Consider the following 24,213-nt stretch of genomic DNA (forward strand, 5'->3'; position numbering starts at 1 on the left):
TTGTGCAAAAACTTTTTCCGGTTTCAGTTTGAATGGGTTCCCAGGAAGTGTCAAGTTCGAACAAATCCAAAATTTTACAATGTAGCTCAGCCAAAACTGCTGAGATTCACCTGATTCTGGGTCAAAACTGTACAGAGCACACTGCGTTTTATTTGGTGTAAAGCCAATTCGACTGAACCTTTCAGGCAACTTCAATGAGAGGCTCATAGCCTTGGCAAAACCAAAAATGAACCTAGCTTGATCTTTGGTTTTGAAACAGCAAGTCTGGCTTTATAAAGAGATAAAGGCAAGTTTTACTTAGCTTTAAGATTCTTACAAATACTCAGAAGAAGCACTGCAAATAATTAACAGTTATTTGGCCAGATTTACATTCTCAAGTCAGTTATTTCCTGAGCTTAACCAGGACACTTCAGTAAGTACATTAACTCTATTGGCACCATATACCCCTAAGTGCCGTAAAACAGAATCTGGTGTTCTGACAAAGAATAATGGTCCTTCCTCAACAACTTATATGCCTGCAGAGTGGATTGCACGTGTAGTAGGATGAAGCACAACTACTGCAGGCTCCAGGGTGGGAAGGAAAGAATTAAAAATAAAAACTCCAACAGCAATTGTCTACTGTAATGGCAGACACATGAAGGAAGAGTACATAGTGTTGCCTGGTGATTTCCACAAACACACACCGGCATTCTCTTGTAGTCTTGGACACCAAGGTCTTGAAGATCTACTGGTGTGCAGAGTTCAAATCTGTTATCACTAATATGAGCTGAATGAATCCTTTAGAGATATGCCAAAAGCTCCACCAGTTTTTTTTTTAAATAAAAGCCATATTTTAAAGAGTTTTCTAGTGTTTTATCATTTTTCTCAATATATGTAAATTTATGTATACATTTCTCCATATTGCTACAGGTTAGGATTTATTCTATAAGTTATACTATGTCTTTAAGTACACATTGAAAACAAGGGAGATTAGATTGTCTTAGGTCACCTGGGTTTGAGAAGCTGATTAAACACTGACGAATTACAGCTAAATGATTACACATTTGCTCCAAGTCAATGATTTTCAAAATTTTGAGTAGATACTCCCCTAAAATAATTTTTTAAATTATATATCTCCCTTACCTCCCACCCCCCACACACATTTTTAAGTTTTCTAAATGTTTTCATCATAAATTTAGGTAGTTGCAAAGGATGAAATTTCTGGAATATCATAAATACTGACATTTTCAAATGAAACTCTTATATTACTCATATAAACTTCCCCAGCAAACTTTAAATACTTCAGTAATTTGTTACCACCATTTATCCACTGACAAAATAACTAAATAAGATCCTCCTTAAAGGACAGAAATTTTATATTGTTCCTTTGCCCTTTGAATTTATTTCCCATCTATTTTCCCCAACAGACTTTTATCCTAATATAAAAAATATTTATGCTTGGAAGTCTTTTTATTGGTTATCCTACCATACTTCATCTTCTCTGTAAGAAAAATGTATATATACAAGAGGGAAAAACTGATTTTTAAAATGCCCTGTGACCATAATGCTCCAAGTGTTATATATTTTTATAGATGGAATTACCATTTCAATATTAGGTCTATTAAAATTTTTGAGAAAAACTATTAAATGTAAACCCCAAAACTTCCAAAAGTATATCCCTTAATGGGATGGATACTGCTTTCTCTTCTCCTATACTTAATTAACTCATATATCATTGGGTAAGTATTAACTTTTGTTTGAATAAGACAAGGTTCCATTTCATTTCTATTTCTATTTTTTTGTTGTTGTTTCTATAGATTTAATCACTGAGAAATCTTGTTCACATAAAAAAGTACATGAGAATGAAAGTAGTTTGGTTATAACAATGTCACTCAATTTCTTGAATGTTGTCCTAATTTTACGGCAAAGACTACACAGTGATCTGTCATCAAAAATTAATTTTAATGATCTATCAGCTCGATTAGGTCCTCTTTCAATTTTGTTGAAAGCAAAGAATTAGAAACCACTTGACTTGCCAAAGGACTGTAATGTAGTTATTAAAGTCACTCACTTTCTGTTTTGGAAGGTATATGAAAGAGGCTTTATTTACCAAGACTTGTCAAATGACTACAACTGTTCTTCTTTCACTTAGAGGCATTTCAATGAGTTCTACATATGCAAAAAGTATTGAGAAAAGTAAAAAATCTTATTAATGTTAATACCATTCTATCAGTATAAATTTTTAATACTTTTATTTTATATTAGCATTAAATATATTTTCATTAAAACCTTAGATCTGCAGATTGGCAAAGCTAGTCCTTATTGTAAAACCAATTAGCTCCATCAGGCTTACTTTCTCGCAGGAAAAAAAAAAGTCTGACTTCATGTGCCCTGTGACAATGGCCTTTTGAATTATAATCCTAAGACAGATAAATGAATAAGGCACGGAGCCAAGCCGAAGTTTATCACCTGGATGAAGTAAGACACTTTCAATGATTTCTTTCCAAGACTCAGTTTTGTTTTCTGGTTCTATACGTTCTCAGATTATAGTAGGGTGGTAAAAGAGGTGAGATCATCAAATAAAATTGTCATTCCTCCCCCTCATCATCAATCAGCAATATATGTTGATTTCAGAACACCCCCTTCCCAATACCTCATCTATCTAATAAAACTCTTTGTCTTATCAAAAATATATGTATGACTAACAGGGACAAGGAGACTTGATTAGAGAGGATATGAAAGCGTCAAAATCATAAAGTGCCCCTTGTCTGGCACCTTGAAGTGCCTGGGGGAACCTGCCATCGTGCGACCCAGGATGGGTGAAAGGTAGGCCTTTCTCTCATCAAGTGGGAGGTTGAATAGGAAAAGTAAGATGGCCTCCTCACGCAGAGTCATGCCAAGGGCTCTGCGCTTGAAGTGCTGTAGAAGCTGAGGATACAAAGATCGGTTCTCTTAAAGCTATTTGTGTCTGAAGACCCCTTGGAAAATCTCTGCATGCTCCTAGTGGTGTACTGCTCCAGTTTGAAGACTAACTCACCAGCTATCTTGAACATTACCCTCAGGGACAGCATTAATCATTTCGTCATAAAATCAGGAAAAAAAAAAAAAAGTTCGGCTAACATGTTTCCATTCCCTCTGTTTTCTGGCAAAACATGTCATAGGCACAAAAGAGTACATAAAATATACACATGGAGTTTGAAGAAAATGACAATTCTTTGTGGTTTTAATTAGCATTTCCCTGTTTACTAATGAACCTGAATATGCTCACATATTTCTTTTTCAATTGAAATGCTTGCTCATGTCTTTTACCCTCTTTCTTTTTCTTTTCTTTCTTTTTTTTTTTTTTAAATCTGGGTTGTTTATCTTTTTCTAATTACTTTGTTGGCAATAAGATCTGGATACAAAATAATTTGGATACAAATCGCTACTCAGCTATATATTTTGCCACAAATATATCCCAAGTGGGCTTTTCTTTTCACTCTTTTTATGTTGTCTTTTGACTTACAGAAGTTCTTAATTTTAATGTGGTCACATCAGTTACATCCTTTTGGATCTATGTTTTCAGCGTCTTTTTTCCCCTCAGAAATCCTTCAAAATCCCAAGATCATGAAGATATTGAACGGCACTTTGTTTTCAAGTTTTATGGTCTGCCATACCCATTTAGGCTTTCATCCGTTTCTGCATCTGAGATAGGAGTTCAATTTCATTTTTTTTTAATACTACCTATTGAGAAGTCCCTCCTTACTTCCCTGCCGATAGGTGATGCCAGTTATATTAGAGACATCAAGTTTCCATGCACACGTATTTCTGTTTCTGGGTAGTCTATTTGATTACATTGGCCTATTTTTATATTCCCGTGCCAAGACTACACTATCTTTTTTTTTTTTAAGAGTTTATTTATTTATTTGACAGAGAGAGAGAGAGCACAAGCAGGGGAGCAGGAGAGGGATAAGCAGGCTCCCCACTGAGCAGGGAGCCCGATGCAGGGCTCGATCCCAGGACCCTGGGATCATGACCTGAGCTGAAGGGAGATGCTTAACGACTGAGCCACCCAGGCACCCCAAGACTACACTATCTTAATTTTCACAGCTTTAATAAGGTTTGATACATATTAGGAAAACTACCGCCAACTTGCTCATCTTCAGAAGTGTCTTGACTATTCCTGAGTGTCTTCTCTATGAAGAACTTGTATTTTTATTGCTGTTGTTAGATTCCCCCCCCACCCCCCCACCCACGTATTTTGTATTTTTTGCTACTTTTGTACTGGTATACTTTTAATTACATTTTCTCTTTACTTGTTGCTGGAATTAGAAGGAAAATGGACTTTTGTAAACTGGTTTTTATAGAATAAACTTATTAAACTCTTTTTCTTAATTTAACCATGAATTCCTAGAGCTTTCTATATAGACAGTAACACTATTCAGAAAATAATGCTAGCTTCACTGCTTTGGCCAGGTCTGCATGCACAGCATCTAACAGAAGCTGAGGAATGGCGCATCCTTTCCTTGTTCCTGGTCTCAAAGGAGGACTTTCAAAATGCTAAGGTAATGTTTGTCACTGGGTTTTTTCATATGACTTAGATTAAGTCAATTCCCTTCTCAGTTTGCTAAAAGGTTTTTGATGATGATAATGATATCATGGGAATAAATGCTTCTTATTCAACTACTGAGATGACCTTACTAAATTTATTTCTCCGTAATCTGTCACATGGTAAATTACATTGATTGATTTTCTAATATTAAACCAACTCTGAATTCCTGGAATAAACTCAGCTTGTTCATGATGAATTATCCTTTTAATACATTCCTGGATTTATTTTGCTAATATTTTTTGTATAATATTTTTGCATCCATGTTAATGCATGAAAAGTCCCTTAACTTCCCTTATTTATATTTTCTACGTCTGGTTTTGTTTCAAAGGTTATGCCAACTCATAATGAGTTTGGCATGTTCCCTCCTCTTCTAGTTTCTGGAAGAGTTTTTATAAAATTAAAATCATCTGTTCCCATAACATTTGGTAGAACTTATCTATAAAATTTATTTGGGCTTGGTGGCCCTTTCTGGAGAAAATTGTAATTGATTAAAAATTGTTGATGAAACTTTTTATTATTTTAAAAAATTTACTTATACTACTATGTTATTTCTTCTTAGTTCTGGAAAATTATATTTTTCCAGGAATTTAGTTATTTCTCCTAATTTGCAAATGTATAATTGCAAAATTATTCACAATACCCTTGTATGTGGTTAAATTCTCAAATAGCTATAGTTCTATCCACTTTTTCATTCTTGTTTTATTCATTTGTATCTTCTTTTTTTTTCTTCATCAGTCATGCTGGATATTGGTCGTTTTATTCTTTTTAAACAACCAGCTTTACTTTATTGGCCCTGCATGCTGCATGTTTGTTTTCTATTCATTATAATCTTTTCTCTATTTTTTTCTTTTGTTTTTAGGTTTTTGTGCCATGCTTTTAATTTCTTATGTTGCATAAGTTCATTATTTTTTATCTTCTTTTCTAATATAAGCATGTAAGCCATTAAGTTTCTCATAAATAATACTTTTGCTGTATCATTCACATTTTATAACACAGTGTTGCTATTATTCAGTTCTGTATATTTCATAATTTCTACTATAATTTATTTTCTGAACTTGAGTTGTTTAGAAGTTTACTTTGAAACTTCCAGAAGTCTATGGCTTATCTGGTTCTCTTTTTGAATCCCAGAGTTATAATCATGTCACTGAATTCTGGCCCATGGAAATGGACAGAAATAATATGTGCAAATTCTAGTTTCTACTAAAGGGAAGTTAAGTGATCTCCCTTCCTTTCTTTTGTCTTGTTACAATGCAAATATAAGGGCTCAGGTGGTACAGGCATCTTGGACCAGGAACGGGAAGCAGTATTTTGAGGACAGTGGAGGAAGAAGACAGAAGCAGCCTAGGTTTCTGGCACCGTCTGCCACGGACACCACACATTTGGATTGTCACACAAGAGAGGGATTAATGTCTATCTTGCTTAACCCACTATTGCTTTTGGATTTCTCCGATAACTGAAGTCAGGCCTAACTTTACTATGAAGGTATGTGAATGTCACATTAATGGAAATGAAACTAAATATAGATTTGAGAGTTGACATGAAAAACTGAATTTATTTCTCCAAGCTGAACTGTCTTACATTCCTTTTAAACTTCCTCAAATGACTCTTACTGTACTGTCTCTATCGCCTCTTCACCCTTGACCTCCCACTTACTAAGTTCACTAATTCCCGTCTCTAAACAAGGGCATCCATTTACCCCTGCCTTTTTGGCACCAAGTGCCCAATCCCTAATTTTCCAACCACATTTCTAAAGTTGGATTATGTCCAACATGCACTTTCTCTATTCCTACGTGCAGTCTTTCACCGCTGCACTCTACCCTGCACAGAACTACGACATTTGCATTCCTACACACCACATTGACCAGCCACAAGCCCTGATTAGAAACCATTAATGGGGGCGCCTGGGTGGCTCAGTAGGTTAAGCATCTGCCTTCGGCTCAGGTCATGATCCCAGGGTCCTGGGATCGAGTCCCATCGGGCTCCCTGCTCAGTGGAGAGCCTGCTTCTCCCTCTCCCTCTGCCTGCTGCTCTGCCTTCTTGTGCTCTCTCTCTCTCTCTGTCAAATAAATAAATAAAATCTTTAAAAAAAAAAAAAAGAAAGAAAAAAAGAAACCATTAATGGCTCCCCATTGGCTCTATGGCCTTGCTACCACTTTAACTCTCAGAGTTGTAGGTAACAGATAGCAATGCAAATGATTCTCGTTCATAGATACGCAAATAAATGTTGTCTGGGAGGTTCAATTAATTCCCTTCCTTCACTTCGGAAGAAGCCAGTTTTGCATCTATTTTAAATTCACTTCAGCACTCTAGTGCCTACCTATGTAGTTCTTTGCTCCTTTAAGTCAGCTGTAACATTTTACTCATTCTCTCATTAATTAATGAGTTAAATAAACTCAGGTGTCATGACTTCATTTTATATTTGTGTAAGAGTAATGATTTCATAATTTTACTTTTTTGGAAAAATATTCTTTTAACAAACCTTTTTGTTCCTTACTATCTTCAAAGTTTGATTATAGCCCCAACATGGGATGCCTTCTCTGGCTTTCTGCCTGACACTACTGATTCTTTGCATTTCAGAGATGAATCTAATTTCCTCCATCATGTCCTCAAACTACAAAATCCATGGTTTTCCTAGAACCTAGACCATGATGATGTCTTATTTTACAATTTTTTTTCTTTATAAGAGCTCCTACAAAACACGTTGTTTTTCATTCATGTGGCACAGTGTATTTTTATCTTACATCATTAATTTATTTACACGTAACTTCTCTCCTCAAAGTACAGGTTCCTTGAGAGAACTGATCACAGTTTTTCCTTTTCTCCTCTTCAGTGTCAATACAGTGCCAATAAATATCCACTGCTATGTCTCATCCATGGCCCATCAACTGGGGCTATCAATCTAGACTTTTTTCAGATAATTACTTAGCTTTATTTGGGGAATCAACCTGCCATATTTTGGCAGAAAGCTGGTTCCTTCCTAAAAAATTCACATTAAGCTTTAATGAAAATCATAACAGCTTTCATGAAACATCAAGTAAAGTACAATACTAATTAGAAAGGCTAGGGAAAAGAAATAAATTGATGTGCTTCTGGGGAATTTTTTTCCCTCAACTATTGAACTGGTTCTGTGTATACCTATATTCATAAAAACAGTCTTACGTGAGGGTCATATATGCACAGTTGGACCTTCATTCTTTCCTTCTACAAATGTTTACTGATTGTCCAATATATATCAGGAGTTTTTGACAGGCTCTGGGATGCATTTGCAAGTAAAATGTAATTTCTAATCCAAGAAGCTTACCTGCTAGTGAAGAAGGAGAGGGAAAAGTTGAGGAAGAGGGGGAGAAATGGACACATGATTGTGACCTAAGCATTTGGATCACTGGTGACAAGCCGTATCAAGGTGCTCATTATGATGAAAAGACCATCTTATTTTCATGTATTGTAACTATTGAAACTTTCACATCTCCTAACGAAACAATGAAATTTCAAACTTTTGCAGATTTGTATCACCATAACATATACCCTACATTCAACACTTTTTATGTTAATACCAACCAACCAAATGTAGACCACCACCATTTTCTAGTTTAAGTGCCGAGTTAGTGAGAGAATAATAAATGATCTTGAGATTACTTTCAGCATATTTGATTTTATGAACTATAAAACACTTTACCAGTTGAATAGTCTACCAAGTATATTAATCTGCTGCTAATAATGTCATATGAAGTCAAAGAACTTCATAATATTTTAGCATTAACATTATTACTAAGCATTTTCATTTTTATGGTTTTACTTATGATAATTATTTCAAATTAAAACCATCTTGAGAAAACTGCCACTGCAAAAAATCTCATCCATTTAATCAATTTTATTTTTCTCATGATGACTTTTTATTTTTACCTTTATTCCTAAAGGAACCCTTAGAATAAGGCACTTAAGATCATACTCCATAGTACTTTTAGTAAAGAGATTATATAAATACAAAAGACTAAGAAATGCTAATAAAAGTTATAGGCTTTTGGTTGTTGTTTGTATAATTTTCAGTTTTGCATGGCATACTGGCATAATTAAAATGATTAAATAAGAAATAATAAGCAATCACATAATGATAACCTAACGTTTGTCTGGCCCTAAATATTTTCACACATATTCTGTCTCTTAATTCTCACAACAACCTGACAAAGTAAGTTTAATTATTATCATTTTCACAGATGAAGGAATCAAGAAACAAGTGATTTGCTGAATGTTGTATAAGTGGCATTTTGTATGCTGAACCCAAGTCCACAGACTCAAAATTTCTGTTTTTGTTCATACTTTTAAAAAGAGCATTTAATTCACAAGCCAAATCCTGTTGGCAAGACACTTCCTAAGGGTAAGTAAAATATACGTGGAAGAACACTAAACATTTTATTCACCTACAATGTCATCATACTGAAACTGAGAAGGTCAGTGTAATTTCCAAATGGCCCAGTTAAATCTAAGGAATAGATTATTTACCCACGAGGGTCTGGACACTGTCAATCAAAATCACTTGCTTACACAGGACTAAATGTGCTCCATTAGCATCTTTCCATTTCTCACACTCACAAAATAAATATTTTATTCTTTATTGGCCACATTGTTTAAAGATTTATTTTTTTCCTGTTCATTAAAAACATATAAAGAAAAAAATAAAAATCACCACTAGTCCCAAGCCACTTTTAATATTTTGTGTGCTTGCTTTCTGAAAGTCTTTTTTAACACAAAATATTCAATATTTGCAACATACTCTCCATATGCCTGTATATTCTACTCCCCCCTCCCCTATATAACAGCATGGCAATATTTACTTTTGAAAAATATGACTTTTTATGGCTGAATAATCTTTCGTTGTAAGGTGGTACCATAATTTATTTTACCATTCTTCCAATTCACATGGGTTTTTATTACAAAAAGGTTTATTTATAAAAGGAATATAACATTTTATAAAACTTGAAAAAATAGAGAAAGGAATGAAATCACAGTCCTAACTCTCATCTAACAAGTCACTTTTATGAGTTTTTCTCAGTCTCTTCTATTCTTTATTCATATGTCTATCATTACATGTTATCACTGAAGTACACATGATTTTATTTCTTTTTTCAGTTTGTTTTCTATTATAAGCCTTTTCCGTAACCACAGTGGTATGCTGGGTGGAAAAGTCCACACTTTATCCAACCATTCAGTACTATATTGTCAAACAATAAGTTGTCTCCCCTTTCTTCCTAAAATCATTTAAAATAAATCATTTCACAATAAATATTGCAAGCATGTAGTCTTTACATTCACGCACCTTATTCCCTAATGCTAGATTCCTGCAAGTAAGATTATTGAGAAAAAGGCTGACCAGCTTTTAACATTATTTGGGTACTGGTGAAAACCATGTACAAAAATACTGAGGTTGAATTTCTGAACTTCATATAAACAGCACCCCAATCTCAGCTTCTGATCAACCAGTCCTTTTAGCGATTGGGAAATACAGACACAAATATATAGGATATTGATTACATTTAAACTAATTACATTTTTCATAGATTAGTACATCTTGGTATCATCAGTCTTGAGAGAGCAGTGACCACTTAAATAGGCACATTTTTGTTTTTTCTCTTTTTTCACTTTAAAAATCTGTATCCACATACCTTTCAGGTATAGTTTAGCTTATTCTCCCCTTTGAATCCTAGATGTAGTTCTAGAAATGCCTTCTCAAACTGCTTCTTTTGGGGAGTGCTCTGAAATCCACCTCAGGACACAGCAGTAATTCTGACAGAAGGAGAAAGAAAATGCCCCAACTTACCGTTTCTAATGCATTTAGACGGTCCTGCAAATAAAGCATAATGCAGAATTATAAAAACAAAGCTATTAAAATCAGTTCAAGTTTACTTAATTTTCAGATTTTCTACTTATCCTCTATTAGTAATAATGTTTTGAAAATCTCAAAAAATGAAAACTCCTATTCAGGATGATTTCAACAATAGAAGGAGTCATGAAAGAATCACTGTACTCCTTATCTCAGCTAGTGTTCGGACCGCAAGGTTTAATTTAACAGTAAATATCATAAACTCATATAGAGTGACTAAATGGGATAAACCTTACGACTTTTGCATTGGTAAAATTATTTATCTACTTAAGGATTTATAAGTATTACATACATTTGAATATATGAGCAACTAGATGATAGTAGTGATATAAAAAAGGACGTTGGTACACATACCTGCACTCAGGTACACAATATAAAGTGTGACTTGGAAAGTAAAGTTCATACATAACTTCATCAATTCAAATTAAGAAGTAATTTGTTAACTGAAACAAGGCAGGAAAAATAAATAAGAAAGATGTCACATGCAGGCAATCTTGAACCCAGATGGGCCTTCTCCATCTATAGTATCTTCGAAAGTTCTACAGACAATATTGCTACAAAGTTAAATGATTAGGTCAATGGTTGCATTCGCAAAGTGACAGCTGTATTCTCAACTCTTTTCAGAGCTGACAGCTATGTACAGGAAGTCTTTACCAATTAAAAGAGGCTGAATATGAGAGAAGAGAGTCTGAAGATTTAAGAAAATAGCCATCAAAAAACCTGAAATCTTGACATTTGCAACGATGTGGATGGAACCAGAGGGTATTATGCTGAGCGAAATAAGTCAATCAGAAAAAGACATGTATCATATGATCTCACTGATATGAGGAATTCTTAATCTCAGGAAACAAACAGAGTTGCTGGAGCGGTGGGGGGTGGGAGGGATGGGGTGGCTGGGTGATAGACATTGGGGAGGGTATGTGCTATGGTGAGCGCTGTGAATTGTGTAAGACTGATGAATCACAGACGTGTACCTCTGAAACAAATAATACATTATATGTTAAAAAAAAAAAAAAAGATAGTAGGAAGGGAAAAATGAAGGGGGGGAAATCGGACGGGGAGATGAACCATGAGAGACTATGGACTCTGAGACACAAACTGAGGGTTCTAGAGGGGAGGGGGGTGGAGGGATGGGCTAGCCTGGTGATGGGTATTAAAGAGGGCACGTATTGAATGGAGCACTGGGTGTTATACGCAAACAATGAATCATGGAACACTACATCAAAAACTAATGATGTAATGTATGGTGATTAACGTAACATAATAAAATAAAATTAAAAAAAAACTTACACTAAAAATAAGAATTTTTCCCTTGATATTAAGACAAATCCTTTAAGTAAACTATATTTTGGATTTTTCCAGTATTCTGAAAGGACAAAATATCTGATTTATATTCTGCCTTCTGGAATGTTCCAGCATCTTGAAATAAAAAATATCAGTAAGAAAAAAGAAAATAGCCATCTTTTTTGGGAAGATCAAGGCCACTTTTCCTTCTTTTCTCTCATTTTAAGCAATGGGAGATGTGTGACATCTGGATTTCCTTTTCGTTTAATCAAATTACCTTTGCCTAAGAGGCAAAGTGGGGAACTGGTACAAGGAGCCACTCAGCTAAGATCTCTCGGTAAACCTACAGGGACCCAAGTGGACACAGGACACAGGAGCAGCAAGAACTTGGCGCTCATGGCCGCACTCCCAGCCGCCCTCCCAGCGTTACCTAACACATATAGGCCTTGCCTTTGAGGACTTCCACAATCCAACCTCCCACCCTCAGACTGGGAAACTGAGTTGAACATTTCTACCCTTTAAACATTTGGTTATGTGGGTACAAGTGAAATGAATATATTATGCAAAATCAGCCCAAAGCAGACTGTTCTTAGCAATATAATCTGTTTAATTGCATTTTGTTGGCATACTTGAGAGAACTTCACCCTCGCCCCCATAATTTTCATGAAATAACTGCTGTTTTGTTGGTGACTTGTGTACTGTCACTTTTGAATGCTTCATAATAAATGCATATAATAATGCCTCAAGGGGGCTTTGATCTGTTGTTACCAGGCATCTTATTCACAGTCCATCTGGGACAAAACCATTCAGCAGTGCTTTATCATCCTTTGCAGACTGAACAGAAGAACCTCATTAGATACCTTACAAAGACAGAAACAGCCTTTGGGCAGTATCACATTTATATGAACCATCTTGGAAGGCTCAAAATATTTACAGCCACTATTTGGGTCTTAAGTTTTCCCCATACCATATATTTATGAGCTCATATTATTTAGGATTAGCACATTTTAAAAGCAAACATACAACTAGTTTTAAAAGCACACATAAAGCTAGTTTGAAATCAGAGTTTTCATATGATGTCAAAACAATAGAATTTAATTAAATTTTGTCTGTCTTAATTCAGATCTCCGTGTCTTGCAAAGATAAACTGATATAATTTATGTATTAGTGTCTTCATTTTACTTGAATATTTGTTACAAGACTTTAAAAGAAATACACAGTCATGGACTGCGTGTTCATATCCTCACAAAATTCATGGATTGAAACCCTAATCTCCAGCGCCATGGCATTTAGAGATGGGACCTCTGGTAGGTAATTAATTAGGTCATGAGGACAGAGCCTTGTCTTCATGATGGGATCAGTGTCCTATAAGAAGAGACAGAATGTTTGCTTCTCCTTTTGCTCTCTGCCCTGTAAGGACATAATGAGAAAAGATGGCCATCTACAAGCCAGGAAGAAGGCCCTCGCCAAGGACTGAATCTGCCAGCTCCTTGATCTTGGACTCCTCAGCCTCCACAACTGCGAGAAATGTTTGTGGTTGTTTAAGCCACCCAGTCTGCGGTAATTTGGTGTAGCAATCCAAGCTAAGACATGTGCCTAGTCTTCAAGACTATGAACACAAATGGTCCAAGAAAACTCCATTTTGTTAAAATACAAAGATGAGGGGCGCCTGGGTGGCTCAGTCGTTGAGCGTCTGCCTTCAGCTCAGGTTATGGTCCCGGGGTCCTGGGATCGAGCCCCACATCAGGCTCCCTATTCCGCGGGAAGCCTGCTTCTCCCTCTTTCACTCCCCCTGCTTGTATTCCCTCTCTCGCTGTGTCTCTCTCTGTCAAATAAATAAATAAAATCTTTAAAAAAAAAAAAAAAATACAAAGATGAAGAAATGATTTACTTCAATGCAATTTACTTATGTCTTTTCATCTATAACCTACTTCATTCCAAATTGGTACTGAGATAGCTTTCTATGAAAAATGTAATATGTTACCAAAATGAGAAAATTAGGGCAATAGGCAATTCAGTTCATTAACCTGAATTTCAATAATTCCATTTGCCAATCAATAGCAGCTAACAGAAGACCAGCCATCACTGCCAATTAGTGAGCTTCGTCTAAACTGTGCAGTTGTTTGGTCTTAATTGTAGGCTATCAGTAAAAAGAAACTACTCCTGATCTTTATGGACTTACTAACTTGCTTTTAAAAGTTAAGAAATGCTTTGAAAATGTAAATGGCTGACTTCTTTTTTGGCAGATAAGGTTAGCTGTTATAATTCTGTATATAAAAGAATTAGGCTACTGCAAATATTTATTCTCAAACAAGCTATGTTCACACTTCCTTTCTGGTTCTTCTTATTAAAATAGAGGTAATTTAAGCCAATACTGCGGCACTGATACAGTCCATGAAACAAATGCCAGGATATGTCCTAGAATGAACACATAAGTACAGCACAGTAAATTCTATGCTTCTTCACCTCTCCCCCTCTCACCAGAAGTGCAGTGTTTTGTGGTTGTTGTTGTTTAATTTCCAATTTTCATTTCAACAGATTTTATCTTCAAGATCAACCTGAAGGTTCAACACTCGCCCCCTCCCCCACCATGAACACACACTCCCACACTTGGATCCTGAAAAGTATTGGGACATTCAAAGGGGGGTTAGAAGGTAGGAGGAGCCAAGAGGGAAGACAGCCTCCAGAAATAGCCAAGATGACTTAGAGTCATGCTACTTCAGGTGGTTTTAATATATCAGTCGTTCTTATTTTTGTAGTCAGGGACTTTGAGAGCCTGATGAAACTTGATCTTCTCCCCAGGAAAATGTACATTATCCACAACATACACATAATTCTGCATACACTTTTAGGATAACTGTAGACTCTCAGAGGCCTTCAAGTCCTTTTATCCCCAACAAAAACACTTGAAATAAGATGTAAGAATATTATACAAATAAATCATTTTATTAAGTTAAATCTATTGATTTCTCCTATATGAAGTATTTCTGGATAAATAACACCAATAACAAAGAAAGAAATAATTGGGAGTGGAAGGTTAAACAAAATCAAAGGAAAAATACCTTCAATGTTTTGAAGAAAAAAGTTCTTGGGGGGAAAAATCCCATTTTGTTGCTATTGATTTTTTGTGACTATTCTTTCATTCTATCCAAGGAGTGGAACAGCCTAAGAAACACCTAAAATGGCAACAATTACTGAATGTTTACTCTAAAAGATTATACATGTAGTCACTGTATAGCCATTGAGTTCCAAAGTAAAGTGCTAGTTATTCTTTATAATGTGAGTATTACACACAATTTCTGAGTGTCAATAATGCTGCTACATAACACACTGTAATTCATTTTGGGCTTGGCAGATCAAGAAGGGAGAGGCATATTTTAGAAGAGGTCTATAGCATATATACTATGAAAAGATGTATATTAACTTTTTATGAGCAGGTTAGTAACCTGCCTTGAGCTGTATATATGCCTTTTCTGCCTGATCACAGTGGTTTGTACATTGAAATTTATGACTGAACCGAGGCAAATTCATTAGCATCATTGGAGATGGGCAAATATTTGTAGGCTAAGTTAGAAAATGAGTGCTATATGGAGCGCTGGTATCTGAATCCCTGATCATTAACAGTTTGATTTAGCAAAGCCAATCAATGAGACACATTGATTCATCCATCCCACCTAAGAGATGAATTAGAGGCCTTGTAAGTCTAAATAATCAGAGTTTTGCCTCTGGTAGTATAGTTGAACAGGCCTAGTGACTTTATCACAATTATACAGCATTTTCCAAGAATGCTTTACATATATCCATTGACAAATGAAAATGCACAATACTGGTATAAGAATATAACAAGAGTCTCTCACTCTTCCAACTCTAAGGATCTTTAAGAGTATAGAATAATTCTGAAAACTTCTCTGGAACTGAAAGACCATGATGGACAAATAATTTTCAAAAAACAAAGACCGACAATGGGGACTCCCTCCATTACTGTTCCAAAATCAAAAAGCCTCTCTTCTGAAAGAAAAATCCACTTGGCTTCAACCAGAGATACCACTGTGTGGCATTTTTCCTGTCAATGTTAATTCTGTTTAATCAATACTCACACTTTACTTGCTACTTCCTATATAAGTGATATAAAATGAAAAAAAAATGTGCATTTTCTTTATGAATTTCTACAAGGCAATCCATTACATTTAAGACATTGTCCACCATTTTTTAATAATTAAAAGAGCTCAAAACAATTCCAAGTATATTCTTTTCTAAAATTCAAGATATTAAAATGAAAGAAAAAGAAAAGGCCTTATGAGTCATCACAAAAAAATGAATGTTTTACATAGTGATTTAAAATAAATTAAAATAAAGAGCTAAATACTGCAAACCACCTTAATGTTGCAACACCAAAAAAAGTTTTAAAATATAGCCTAAGTTGACTTTGAATATACCAAATGAATCAATGATCTATAAGTAAAATCCCACATTATCTACTAAAAGTCAGACAAAATTACTCTACACTTAAGACAAACTAGAACGAGTGGCCTGAGAGCAGCATGCAGTGCTTTCCCAACCAGGCAGATTTCATTTCACCCATCACTGGATACCTGTAGTCTACCCTTGTTCATTCATTTCACTAGCTGCTTAAGCGTCCTTTTCAAATAATCTACTACAGGATCCAAAGTAACAACACAGAAATACTGAAAAGAAAACCACAGCAAGGCATCAAGATTTTGTCTAGAAAGTTGTCAATAATAAAACTGAATGGGAAAAAATCAGAGAGACAAACCATGCAAGACTCTGGACTCTAAAGGTCACAGAAGGGAGAAGAGTGGGGGGATGGGGTGACTAGGTGATGGGTATTAAGGAGGGCATGTGTTGGGATGAGCACTGGGTGTTATATGCAACTGATGAGTCGTTGAACACTACAGCAAAAACTTGCGATGTACTTTATGCTGGCTAAATGAACATAATAATAATAATAAAAAAAAGAAAGTTGTCAATAACCCTCCTCAGTCCAACTCCCCAACACTTTGACTTATCAAGAAAAGCCAGTTTAAAGGGATGTATCATTTCCTAGCCTAGAGGGAGTACCCAGTAACACTCCTTGTTACCTGCTTTTCACTCAGGGTGTGGCAAATCCCTGATAGAATCAGAATCAGAAGGAGGATTTACGAACAGAGTCAAAATATGTGCTCCACATTTCTGCTCTGTTCTCTCATCCACTACCACTGTCGTGATCAGACTGAGACAGCCAGCTGTTCTTCTGTAGGGTTCCTCAGCAACACTGCCAGGTGGCATTGTGGGTTTGCAGTCTTGTTATGAGGCGATCACCAACCCTTCTACTCCGACACTGTTTGTGTCGCTGTTTGACCTTGTTCAGAGAAGTCTGAGATTACACTTGCCCAGAAGTGGGATGTGTGCATGTGTTTGTTGGGGTGGGGGTGGGGCAGGAAAGATGAAGAGAAAGATAGGGAAATGGGGCTCTGTTGGTTTGTTTCAACAGATTTCACACTGGAAAATGCAGCCTGAGAGGCAAAGTAGGATTTTGCTTGAAATCCCTGTAAACACTTCCAGTCAACTGTGTAAAACTAAAACCAAAAAAATCTCACATTTACCCTTTATGTTTCAGACAACGGAGCAAAGCAATGAGGTTTCTTTTTTCCCCCCCCTTTAAAATGAAGAATCATGTTAAGATTCTTCTTTAATGCACAATGTAATGTGGTGCATAGGTGCCTAGACTAGGATAAGACTACAAACCAAATGAACCTTCTTTCTCCCAGAACTGCTCAATTCTACAGTAAACCTGCTGTTAACAGGTAACAAGAATTCAGTGAATGACATCTGGACTGGGGAACAACTAAAAATTATTTGCAGATACCATAAAGGCTATGATGGTGGTTAGGGGCAATGCAAATGACAACCAATGTAATTGCAAAGACTGACCGTCCCCAAAAAGAGATGCAGGCGCAGTAGCTGAATAGTTGGGGGAGAAAGCCAATGACCCAGGAACCAACATACCATATATTTTCCCCCCAAGGATTTACATTTTAAAAAATAAAGTACATGTCTCCAGTGGTGAGGTTAGTCATATATCAGCTGAATATGCTCTGAACTCATATGCAAATTACAGTGCGGCAGTGATTATGGCATAATTTATGAGTAGGTTTGTGTCATGGAGAACTTGTGGAAAACAATTGGATATGTTTTTTTCAGGGTGTGTATCTGACTGTCACCAAACACAGCTGGCCTAATGAGACTCCCTGAGGCTGACATCTCCTCTGAATCCCTCAAGGACACACATCTTCCAGACTTGTAGGTGAAGAATATTCAGAGAAACCCACATAACCACGGAACACACTGTCCCAAGCTCCTTCTACCTGAATATTTGAATCGCAGCACTTCGTTGTTGACTATCATGCATGTCACAAGCTGAGTCATTAAATGGAATGAGCAAACAGTCCACTTTGGGAATTAAATTGCTTACCTTTGAGCAATTCCAATAATGCACATCTCAATTTACATGCAGTTATTTACTCAAGTGTTTTCAGGAATTAAAGCACAAGGAACAAGTTTTAGAGGCTCTTTCACCCTCATTCCCACATTCCTTCTGTGGGCTTCTGTATAGTTACCTCTCACTGTTCTATACTAAAGAGACAGACTGTTGATAAGGATAATCAGACATAAGCAGATGGTTTTAAAATAATATATTTGGCTGACACGAGTTAGGTTTTTCTTGTCTCCTCTTCAGTTTGACTAAGATTAAAACTATTATTAATCTCCATTTCCTGATATAAAAGCACAGGTGGGAAGGGAAAGATAGTTAAAGGATTTAAAACTAACCTCAGATTATCAGTACTCTGACCATCAATGGTGCACTATTCTTAGTATCCAAGAAAACCAAGGAAAAGCCCCAACAACTTAGTTTCTACTTATACTGCTGAGATACATACCTGAAGGCTGACTTATCCTATATGTCCTAAAATTAAGTAGACATGGTTTGACTATTTAGTTCCAAATATCCTAAATTTTCCTACCCATGAAATACTTAACTGATTTTTCTTCAAATTGAGCTTCATTCTGATTTTTCATTGCAGTCTGACTAGCATCTTCCCAAGGTGGAATTTTAAACAGTTGCTTTGGCTGTTTAAGAGAGATGTGAGTAAAGAAAAAAGTTGGAAAGCTCTATTGTCTTAAAATATTCGAAAGCACTATAAATAGTCATAGCTATAAAATAACACTAATAGGACTACAATAATTTCTACTAAATTTTTAATTTCTGCATTTAGAAAATGATATCACACTGTGCTCTTAAAATGTCTTCCCCAAATAATTCCTTACCCAACCTAAACACACAAATTGTAGGGAAATCATTACTTGAAATTTTAAGCATTTTATTCTTCAGGATTATAGAGCTAAAATTCTTCAGGATTATAGAGCTAAAGTATTCTCAAACTGTCTTGCTTTCAAACATCCTTAGAAGTAACTAATACTAAATTCCAAAGTCTATGATGCAAAGGAATAAATAAGGTGGGAGCTTGCTAATGGACACACCTGGGCAGTTTTAACCAGTCATGAAAGCTACTTTTAACACTCACAACCTTACTTGTGGATAATACAGCACTGATGTAATGTGCTTTTAGGAGTTCAGGAAGGTCTGATTAACTCAAAATTATGCTTTCCTTCCATTTGCAAAATTATTAAAAATTCTACCAATAGAAATGTATTCTTTGCCTCCTCCCACTCCAGTTCATCTTTTTGAAGGCAAACAGTCATGGGATAGAAAACCATTAAACTAGTTCATTCTAAGGCAGGGGGTCAGCAAAGTAGGACACTAAGCCATTCTAACCTGCCACTTGTTTTTATAGGCTCATGAGCTAAAAATGGTTTTTACACTTTTATTTGGCTAAAGAAAAATCAAAGTAAGAATAATATTTTATGACACATGAAAATTACGTGGAATTCAAATTTCAGTTTCCCTAAATAATTTTTATTGGAACACAGCCCACTCATTTCTTTACATATTGTCTATGACTGCTTTCAGTCTGTAGTGGAAGAGGTGAGTCATTGGGAGACAGCATATAGCCTGTAAAACTGAAAATATTTAGAATCTGGCCCTTTACGAAAAGTTTGGCAACCCTCTGTTCTAAGGTGTTAGCAGCCTATAGGAATTACTTCCTGCCTCACAGAGGGAGGTCACTCTACAGCAAAACAACCCCTGTCAGTTTCTGGAAGGAGACCATAAGGTGAAACACACTGACCAGGGGAAAGAAAAGACAACAGGAACCAGAAAATTTTTACCCAACTTTTAAACTTTAAAATAACATCAAAAAGTTGTATATGCATAAATACATATATCCAGAATATAAATCATTCTTCAGGGTATAAAAGTTTCTTTTTTTTTTTGTCCTTTATTCCTTTTATCCATCATTTTTTTTCTGTCCTTCCAATGTCTTTCCTCCCTCCCACCTTCCGTCCCTTCCACTCACTTATTCAATTTAATTAATTCATCCATTCATTCACATTTATTAAGGCAGACACTTTGTTGGGCATTGCGTACACAGTTATCAACAAGGAAGATAAGGTCTCTCTGCCTTCATGGAGTTTACATTCCAAAGGAGAAGACACATAAATAAGATACTCAAAAAACCGTGATGGGGGTTGAGGGCAGAGATTTACTTTAGACAGGTTGGTCAGGTTAAGTCCCCACAAAGAGGTGACATTTGAGCTGAAACTCAAAGGATGAAAATGAGCCATCACTGAAAGAGCTAAGGGAAAAGCCATTACAGAGAGAGGAAGTAGCAAATGCAAAGGTCCTGGGACAGGGAAAGGGTTTGCTTAATTTCAGGAATAAAAGGGAGAATGGTATGTGTGTTGTGGCTGTTAATAAAAACATCTTTTTAAAATACCAGTATCATAAAACTCAACACTATTTATTAAAAGCTTATTATTCGTTGAAAATATGTTTTCATTTAATGCTCCCCCGAACTCTCAACAGGTGAATATTATTAATTTCATTCATTTTATAGTCCGAGAAATAGACTCAAAGATATTAAATGTGTTGAATTCCACATTGTGATTGAGTTTAGACTGTAATCCATGTCCACATGACTCAAAGGAATCTACACTTTCAAAAACAAATTAAAATTCACGTTAAAAAAACTATGTATATATTTATATATTTATCTATACAAACGATACCTTTTTTATTACCACTAGGGCTATATTTTGTGTGTGGTGGAGGTTAGGGTTTATGCTGGAAAACGGTTTCAGAGCCTCTTTCTCAAAATTACACATGCCAGAACAGCATTCCAGAACCTTATTTTTAACAGATGTCAGGTGACAATATAACAAAACACATACTATACCACAATAAAATTTCATGTTCAAATAAAAACCATTATTTGTACACATTCTTATAGTCATTTACCATATAATCAAAGGGATTATGTTTTTGCCATATGCCTTTCTTAAGTAAGTTGCAACTGCTTCTGACTTCTGGGTCTGACATTAGGCCAGCTAAAGCACATACAGCCAACACCACTGGGGAAATATCAGAAAAAAAGAATAAAGAAAAGCATAGATCCAAACTTAATTAGCTGTGATGCTATACAGCAAACTGGCACCTCTATTGTGCTCATCTCCCAAGTCTTTCAGGTCTGGGCTGTGCGAGTTAGATTCATTACTGAGCTCATAAATGGCCTCTCCCCCCACCCCTGTTTTACTGGTGACAAATTTATTAGTTCTTTTCTAACAGTGAAATGAGAACTAGGGATTTCAATTACACTCAGAATGTAGTAAAGGCATGGAATCTCTTGTAGGTAATATTTTTCTATTCCATTTTATGAGCAAATATAGAAGTACTGTTAATAGACATTAAATGTTATTTATTAGCATGCTAATAAGGCTTCACACTTTCAAAAGTAAACATTAAACTTCTAACAAATTACATTTAGAAGAGTAAGTGTAATGCAGATACTCTGGAAAGGGAATGCACTTCAGAATCAGTTTTTAAAAACCCATATCATCACTGATTATGCTAAAAAGACAGAGATAGGAGGAGATGCTTATTACTCATTCTTTCAGCTCATTTTAGTTTTATCACTTTTTGCACAATTTAAAATTTATGCAAACATTTTCAATGTTGCCTTTAATTTTTGCCAGAATATTTTGAACCTGGTTTAAAACTGAAATTGAAGAAGTCCAAGGAGGGCTTTAATAACAACTTTCTTTGGTCTGTTTATTTAAAACATGATGAATAAGCAAAAAGAAAAGGTACAGAATGGAAAAAGAAAAATGAGCCCTTCTCCTTCCTAGAAGTGTTTGAGATTACTGGATTGTTCATAATCTTGCACCAGGAATTAAAAATCTTCCCCACATGCCAAAAGCCAAGTACACACACACACACACACACACACACACACACACACACACACACACAGACCAGTTGCCATGTATATGTAAGCTTAGAGCCTAAGGGTTTGTAAATAGTTTTAAAGTTAATAGAAAAGCAGTGACGACTTTCATTAATATTAGTCCCCAGTATTGCCTGATTTATTTAAGGCACTTTCAACAAATCATTTAGCTTCTTATAGTATTTTTCTTGAGAAGGTAAGGGGTGAGTTAGTATTTTACCACACTAAATAAATACTTAAATATTTGTAAATATGTTTTCTAATGAATCATTCTCCTAGAAAAAAAAAAGAGATGGAAGAAATTCAAAGAAGGATAGGCCAAGAATCCAAAGAAACAAAAAAAGTGTGGAAATTCTTTTCTCCATAAGCTCTGGAGACATTTAAGTACAAGAGTACAAAAGACAGGCAGATTCTAGTATAAGTACTAGCCCGGCCAACTGCTGGCTGAATGAGCTATGAGCCTCCTTTATATGTAAAATGAAAATAACAGTATTTATCTTGTAGAAATGGTGCAAGGCATCAATGACATAGATTTAGAAGTGTTGGCACAGTGTTTGACACAAAAGCATTGTCTGGCACCATTAAGATCATTCGTTAACCAGCCAGGGGGTGATATTTTCTTCTCCTTTGATGCACAGACCATCACCCTTTGGGATCGATTTAGCAGAATCTTGACAGGAACTAACAAGTACTAAATCAGTACTTGTTAATAATTGAAACGTAGTATTAGAGAGTTTTTAAGATCCCAGTCTGGGGAAATCCTCTCCAGTGATTCTTTACCTTCTGGAAAATCTTCCAGAGATGGGGGTGGGAGATGGCCCTAGAAGGGAGAACTACAGTTTCTTTCAATGATCTTCTATTAATACTTGGAACCTCAGAGATTTGTTTTTACAGTCAATGTAAACGGTTTCAACCAGAAATGTATTATTGTTGAGCATCTGTTCCCAAATCTGTTGCACACTATAGTCATCCCTTAGAATATTGTTTTCACAACTGTCATTGTCATCAGGAGACAGAAGACAAGATGGAGAATGGGGCGTTATGGCCTGAATGTTTGTGTCCCTCCCTCCAAAATTAACAGGTTGAAATCCTAATCCCCAAAGTGATATCAGGAGATGGGGCCTTTAGCAGGTGATTGGTCATGAGGACAGATCCATCATGAGTGAGATGGTGCCCTTAGAAAAGATTCAGATTCTATCTGCTTTTCTCCTGCTATGACCCAGGAAGTAGGCCAGATACTGAAGGCAGGTACTGAATCTGCCTTGATCTTAGACTTTCCTAGTCTCCAGAACTGGGAGAAATAAATGTTTCTAGTTTAAGCCACTCAGTCAACGGTAGTTTTGTTATAGCAGCCCAAATGGAAGACACACGATTATTTATCCAAAGTCTGAGGCCTATCCAGGGGTGTGACTGAGAAGAATAAGCAGATACACATAAAGGAAAGTGGTCTTGAAGTGATTACTTAAATTGCGACCCAAATGAAATTGCCCTGAACTGTAAGGTGACAGTTGACTCTGGAAATGTGGCAAAAACTCCCAGACAAGCTCAACACTGCAAAACATCATAACATACTTAGATGGTTTTCATTTTTCAGGAGAAAACATAAGCTGTTCTTTCATCAGCCCCAGTGCTCATGGAGCCCAGAATTCAGACTCTGACAAAGGCACTAAGGGATATTTTATGGAAGTGTTGCTTTTCATGGAGTCAACTGCAAAGGGGTTAGTATATGGAGACACATAAATTCCCCCCTTGTGGGAATAATTTACAAAATTTATAACACACACTTGGCTCATCTACTCTACCAAGTTTTTAGAAAACTTTGTCACAGAGTAAAATTTGGGCACTTGAACTCAAAAATTACACTTTATATTTGCATTTTTAAAATGTTTCCAAAGGGTGTCTATCTTTTTTTTTTTTAGAGGCTTTTGTAGACGCTTGACTCAAAGGAGACTGCTGAATCCTAAAGGCTCATGCTTTGCATCTCTCTGGATAAACAGAACCAGCCACATATTCATATTTCTTTTATCCTCCAAGGAAAATGATCTAGTCACTCAACGTCCATACATTCAGACAGAGACTGA

At 35.9% G+C, this 24,213-nt stretch overlaps 1 protein-coding gene across 2 annotated transcripts in view; it reads right to left on the bottom strand.

Annotated features, from left to right (window-relative positions):
* Positions 1-24,213, bottom strand: part of CEP128 (centrosomal protein 128) — a 387,410-nt gene that overhangs the window by 43,009 nt on the left and 320,188 nt on the right. For both annotated transcript variants that reach the window (XM_036093994.2, XM_078054045.1), the window contains one exon: positions 10,386-10,409. In XM_036093994.2, the coding sequence (XP_035949887.2) occupies positions 10,386-10,409 (24 nt within the window). The remainder of the gene's footprint in view (positions 1-10,385; positions 10,410-24,213) is intronic.

Source organism: Halichoerus grypus, chromosome 8 (assembly GCF_964656455.1).
Source record: "Halichoerus grypus chromosome 8, mHalGry1.hap1.1, whole genome shotgun sequence".
NCBI classification, from domain to species: Eukaryota; Metazoa; Chordata; class Mammalia; order Carnivora; family Phocidae; genus Halichoerus; species Halichoerus grypus.